Raw genomic sequence first — 6,456 nt, 5'->3', positions numbered from 1 at the left:
TCGACGCACCCTTCCTGGAGCGTCGCGAGGGAACGCCATAGGAACAGACGCATCCATCCGATGCGTCCCTTGATGTTGTATATAAGTTCTCAATCATGATCAATAAAGATTAAGGATTCATTTGTTCAACTTGTCTCTGGCTTGATTGCAATCCAATTCTTCACACGTTATCAGCACTGCTCTCCGGCGAGAGCGGTTCAAGGAAGAAGGATAGACAGGTGAGAACATGCCTCGTTTCATGCCCCTGTAACCTTTGCCGCCTGCTGTGGGATGACGATCGTCACCACCGCTTCGTCTCACGCTACCGATGACACAGATTTGAAGGAAGTCGCCACTTTGACGGCCGGCACTATGGTGCAGGCCGCTACATCGGCTGCCGCCACGGCGCAGGAGGCTACCATGTAGGTGACGGTAGCCTCCTACGCCGTGGCGGCAGCCAATGTAACATCCTGCACCATAGTGTCGGCCGTCGAAGCAGCAACGTACTTCAAATCCGTGTCGGCGGTGGCATGAGACGAAGCGGCGGCGACGGTCGTCATCCCGCAGCAAGGGGCGAAGGTAGAGGGGCATGAAACGAGGCATGTTCTCACCTGCCTATCCTTCTTTTTTGAATCGGTCTCACCGGAGAGCAGTGCTGACAATGTGTGAAGAATTGGATTGCAAACAAGTCAAAGACAAGTTGAACAAATGAATCCTTAATCTTTATTGATCATGATTGAGAACTTATATACAATATCAAGGGACGCATCGGAGGGATGCGTCTGTTCCTATGGAGGTTCCCTAGAGGCGACGCTCCAGGAAGGGTGCGTCGGTTCCAGGTTCCTACTTCCGTGGAGCCGCACGATGGCATCAAGAGGAAGCGGGTATTATCCTCAGATAACCGTCGTGTTATTTTCTTTTTAACAGCTTGAACAGGTGTGTTTGCAATGTTTTCCCTGACTGAGTTCATCTAGAACAGGTGTGGTAACATATAAATTGTATTCATCCTTAAAATGAATGAGCGGGCCTTCTTCTGCCCATTTTAAAAAAAAAAATAACATGGTAGAAGCAACGAGGGAATAGTACATAGCAACAAAGAAGATGTACGTGTATACATGTCATGTGTGATGCAAGGATGCGTTGTCAGCGCTAAGGGTGGTGAGAAGGTTAGGAGCTATACCTACACAGAAAAAACAACTGAGATCTGAAGTTTTGATGAATGGACAGTTAGTGGAAATAGATCCAATAAAACTGAGAGTAAAAAAAGATACGCAGATTTTGCTTTAGAACTATCCCAGAAGCTGAAATCTACATATAGAGAATGCCTAATTGCAGGAGCAGCTGGATTTTATTGGGCGTTCTGCAGTTCCAGTTCAGTTAGTGAGAATTGCTTCACACGCTTCCGTCGTAACAGTCACCATTCTTAGCAGTTCGCTTGGTAGGAATAATCCAACAGAGCAGCACATAATATAACTACGAACTACTGATTTGGACAACTTCATGGTAAGTGTCGGGGATTTACTACTAAGTTGTACAACTTCTGTACTAAGTTCCCGACATTTATGGATCGGAGGGAGTATATATTTATGTTGAATTGAAAAGGAGGTACATGTGAGTGATAATCTCGAACTAACAAACTAGCAGAACATTCTTTTCAGTGCTGATATTAAGGTGCCTGCACCAGCATGCCACCTAGACAAGCATTCACATTTCACAATTTGCATTTTCATATGAACTAGCAGATCATTGCAAACCATGAATTTAATATATATTAAAGCCACAACCAAATCATAAGATAGGGGGAATAAAAGTACATTAGCTACACGCCTACACCGATAATACGACCTAACCTTGTTTTCTGATATCAGAAGCAAATATCATGCCGTGACATATTTTACTTTAATTGGTGCCAGGGTCAAGGACTGGAAGCCTACAGTAAAAGCTAATGGATTTGTCTGTCACCCGTGTTCCTGGAATGAAATACTGGAATATTACTGTCAAGCAAGCACCATTAGGAGCAATACCTACACAAGAGAATAGGGCAATGTTCAATACAAAATTTAGATTAGTTTTCAATGGGATTAAAGAACCAGCTGAAAAACAAACCGTAGAAGGTACAGTCTGGTTTGGCCAAATGACATTGCAGGCTCTTAACTAGGTGCTTCATGCTCACTTGCTGCAAGAAAATAGAATGACAGATACCTGTGAACAGCTAACATAAAAAAGAAGAAAACGATGGATAAGTAAATGAAGTTTAGGAGCAATACCACTGAGAGTGCTTCCCCTCTCTCGACCGCCATTTCCATACGAGTGGTAGCACTCACATTTTGGTCACCAACAGGTGCATTTGCTGAAATGCAGAACATTGGTATAAAAATATGAATTAATTTGAACAGTAATGGCACCTACTTTGGAACTTAAGGCAGCTAGTGCTGAATGGTGATTACAACTCCCAGCGGTCATAGTTTACCACGAACACCAAGAATCCGAAGCCTTTTGAATTCTGAACCAACTGTAACAAGCGAAGTGGAAACTTGTAGATGGAGATCACCATATTGGGTAACATTGACAGTCAACAGATCACCAATATTTTTTAGACGATCCACCAAGTTCTGTAACTGTGGGAGGTCTGGAACCTGGACAAGAGTCTGCAGAAAGATAAATTTCGTCTAAGAAACAACAGAAAGAAAACACCGACCAAATATGAAAACATACAAGGGCCACTAGTATCTAAAAATATTAACATAAATTTCTTCTAACAAGCTGAATCACCCAAGTTGAATCCCCGCAAGAAAAAGAATCAACTAAGATGAATCAAATCAATACTGACCTGTGAGTAAATACACAAATTTTTCCAGAGAAAGCTTAGTCTGTATAACATGGTACATGACAAGCAAGGTAACGCCTTCAGCACAAAGTAGAACATCAGGAAAATAGGTGCTAATAGGAACTACTTTTTTTTTTGATGCTCCTAATAGGAACTACTCGACAGGCATCTTTGGTATATCCACATCAAATAAAATCGACTAGATGTCTAGACCAGTGCTTCAAATGATGAGACACGAAAAAAATAATCAAACATCATTACATAAAACTAAATTATCTTTACTACTGGCAAATTGTGTGAATATCTAGTCCATGGCAAAATGTTGTTCTGAGGAAGATCCAACACCCCAATAATGCTACCAAAAGTTGCAGAGCCACAACCTACTTCAAATTGACTGATTATTTTCGCATTTGGAGAGCTAAATTATATTGTGAAGAAATTCAATCAGATAAAACGATAGTAAGTTTTTTTTTAATTGCGAATGAAATAAGAAACTGCAAAATGCCATGTGAAAACTCCCCACGCACCTCAGGAAGCTCTTGGGCGGCGTCAAGGGCCTCCTGCAAGCGCGCAACATCGGAGCGCGACAGCGGCTTGGAGATGGGCACGTCCTGCACGACCGCGGAGCGAGCGCCCTTGGTCTCGAAGGTGAGGAACGGGGCAGCGGAGCGGGACCCGGCGGTCTGCTTGTTGACGAGCTTCACCTGGATCGCGGGCGCGGGCGCGTCCCCGGCAGCGGGCCACTGCGCGTGGACGGCGAGCGCGCTGCGGAGGGCGCGCTGGAGCAGCGCGACGTCGACGGAGAAGGCGACGCGGTTGGCGTCCCGCGACGAGACGCTGTAGTCGCGGAAGAGGAGGTCCTTGGCGAACTGCGCGACGCACTGCGGCCCGTCGCCGTCGGGCCCCGCGGAGCCGAGCAGGTTGTGGAGGAGCATGGCGTGCGTCGGCGTGAGGTAGACGTGGCAGACGCGCCCCACCTTGTCCAGCGCCGGGAGGAACCCTGCGGCGGAACGCGCGTGAGGTGCTCGACGAATTGCGGCACAGGGAGGGGGAGGGGGATTTTGGGCGTGGGGCTTACGCTTGTCGAGGAGGGAGATGCCGTCGTCGGTGAAGGAGGCCTTGAACTTCATGGCTTGCGCTCGTCGAGGGCTGCGGCGGCGAGTTCCGGCTTCGTCTCTTCGGCGGGCGGCGGCGGTCTCTGGTGGTGGGTGCGCCGCGCGGCCGTGTCTCCGACTATTTTGGGTTTTGGCGCTCCTTTGGGAGGATCGTGCGTAAGGAAGTTGCAGTGAGAGCTTCCATCCTCGGGCCGTGTCAGTCTTATGGGCCTTCACCTTTGGGCTCGGGTGTTCTGTAGAAAATGAAAGGATTTTTTTGCCTTTGTACGTTTTCCTCGAAGTGGGCTATGGTTTCCATAAATGGACTCAATTTTGAAGCAAATTAGACTGCAGCTTCTGAGCTCCTTGTACATAAATTCAATACAAACGGGATAAGCTTACTTAAAGTAAAATATAAAAAAGTATGCTTTCATTGAGAGTTGAACTCAAGACCTCCCGCTTACTAAACGGGTGCTCTAACCAACTGAGCTATGAAAGCAATCTGACAAAGGGTTCAAATACTTGTATAATCATCCTTTTGGTCGATTGTGGACAATCTCCAGGGTAAGAGAGACAAAGGAGAACACGGCAGCTTTTTAGAACAAATATACATTTTTTTCACCCAAAAAAACATCACCCATGTTCCTCTTTATAAAAGATTCTTTTCATTGACCAATAAAAAGAATCAAGTGAATAAAAACATAATCAACAAACACTGGCCTCTGCATGATTAGAATGCACACATTCAACACAAACGCACATAAACAAAAGATCACGCCGTTAAAGGGCCAAATCATTTAAGACCAAAGATGTGCCTAGGCGACAACAGAAAAACTGAAGCTGTCAAAGAAATGAAGAAACGACCACATTGATCAAGAGTATCATGGCACACAATGACTATGGGTAAGGTTCTCCAAGAACAATACCTCTAGTAAGGGCATAATGCCACATTGTGTATTTTACCCCGAAGATCGGGTCTGGATAAACTCCAAGCAATCCTTCAACAAGATAATGACGCGAAACGTCGCCATAGCCAAGTACTACCTCCTTCCCATAAAACATGTCAAAAGTTTATCAAAATTTGACTCTATCTAGGTACTAAATAGTAATAGATACATTCAAATTCTGCCAAACATTCGATATGTTTCATGGGACTAAGGGAGTATGTCCAACTAGGGTCAAACTTGAGTTCTCGCTCTACATTTCAAGACCAGGTACTCCAAGAGCACCAACAAATCGAAGTTTTCATATGTTGTTTCCTCCACTTTATGTGATCCCATCAACTATACATACGTGAGTGATAATGACCTGAGATTCCAACAAGTGATGGCCGTGCCCACACAAGCAGACAATCAAGCCGCGACAAAGGCTTAAAGAAACCAAAAATAATTGCTCCTCCATTTTTTTTCCACACTCCATGGATCAACATTTTTTAGGACAAATTTAATATACAAAATTCACTATAGTATTTCTAATAACTATAGTATCTATATGCGACATATAAATTTGTTACATTTGCTCATTCTTCAATGTTTTTTAGCCCGCTCGGGTCCAATAATTTGCATCACAAATATGATAGTGATCATCATCGAAATGACGGGCGTATAACATGATCTTACTAGGCAAAGTTTAAGTGGCGGCACTTGATTAAAAAGTATTTTTCTTAAGGATTCTACGATATTTTGAACATTTGAGTGGAGGCACTTTCTTAATAAAACCAAACGTTTTTCCTATAGACACGCATGGAGTTAAGAATGGTGTGCATGTGTTTTTCCATTCACCAATGGAGGCACATGGAGATGGGAATTTGAGGCTACTCCCATGTGCTTGAATGAAGAGATGGTACCAATCTCATACGAGCATGAGAGCCACTTAGCCCACTTGAATTAGAATGGTAGTGAGTTGAGTGACTTCCACCCAAATGTGAGATTGAGTGCTTCCATTTGTAGGACATGAGCGATACGCCGAGTAAGTTCAGAGAGGTAGTTGATAGATCCATGGAGGCCGTTTCAAATTCTAACAACTTAACCTCTACCACTATTGTGTTTTCTCATGTTCTGCTAGATTCCATGGATGATGAAACACAACATTCTACATGGTGGATGAATATGATACCACACCATGCATACATAAAAATGTGCATGTCGGCCACATGGAGCCTACAACTTCCACAACACCTCCATCAAATAAGTGGGACTACAAAGGTAACAATGTAAGTGTTGATGATGCCATGATCCCACTAGTGAACATGAAGACTTACGAGTGCATGCATGGCAATGATGATACAATTGCTATGTCATATGATTCTTTCACATTCCCATGTGATACTTGTGATACAGTATTGTTGATCATGTGGAATTTATTGCTTATGATAACTTTTTCATGACCATGCCATGCTATGAGGTTTCACTTTCTCTCCTATTGCTTACCATTATTGCTTATGATAACTTTTTCATGACCATGCCATGCTACGAGGTTTCATTTTCTCTCCTATTGCTTACAATGTGTTGAAAAATTGCTCTTTCTCATGTATTGCTTGCAATGATGATAATGATA

At 43.8% G+C, this 6,456-nt stretch overlaps 1 protein-coding gene and 1 non-coding gene across 2 annotated transcripts; both read right to left on the bottom strand.

Annotated features, from left to right (window-relative positions):
- Positions 1 to 1,829: 1,829 nt before the first annotated feature.
- Positions 1,830 to 3,936, bottom strand: LOC124679133 (checkpoint protein hus1). Its single transcript, XM_047214948.1, has 6 exons — positions 3,885 to 3,936; positions 3,334 to 3,806; positions 2,450 to 2,627; positions 2,247 to 2,329; positions 2,086 to 2,155; positions 1,830 to 2,003 (listed from the first exon to the last, which is right to left on the bottom strand). The coding sequence occupies exons 1-6, from the start codon at positions 3,934 to 3,936 to the stop codon at positions 1,879 to 1,881; spliced, it is 981 nt and encodes a 326-aa protein (XP_047070904.1). The 3' UTR covers positions 1,830 to 1,878.
- A 389-nt stretch (positions 3,937 to 4,325) lies between these two features.
- On the bottom strand, positions 4,326 to 4,399 carry TRNAT-AGU. Its single transcript has one exon. It is a non-coding gene; the product is annotated as a tRNA-Thr (tRNA).
- Positions 4,400 to 6,456: the final 2,057 nt, after the last annotated feature.

This window comes from Lolium rigidum, chromosome 7 (genome assembly GCF_022539505.1).
Source record: "Lolium rigidum isolate FL_2022 chromosome 7, APGP_CSIRO_Lrig_0.1, whole genome shotgun sequence".
NCBI lineage: Eukaryota > Viridiplantae > Streptophyta > Magnoliopsida > Poales > Poaceae > Lolium > Lolium rigidum.
This window is presented reverse-complemented; position numbering and strand designations above follow the sequence as displayed.

Excerpts from the sequence above, each read along its gene's own strand:
- LOC124679133 (XM_047214948.1), bottom strand. The coding sequence starts at position 3,936 with ATGAAGTTCAAGGCCTCCTTCACCGACGACGGCATCTCCCTCCTCGAC. Across the intron at positions 2,330-2,449 it reads TCGGATTCTTGGTGTTCGTG|CAAATGCACCTGTTGGTGAC; the intron begins GTAAACTATGAC and ends TCTGCATTTCAG. Across the intron at positions 2,004-2,085 it reads ACCAGACTGTACCTTCTACG|GTATTGCTCCTAATGGTGCT; the intron begins GTTTGTTTTTCA and ends TCTCTTGTGTAG.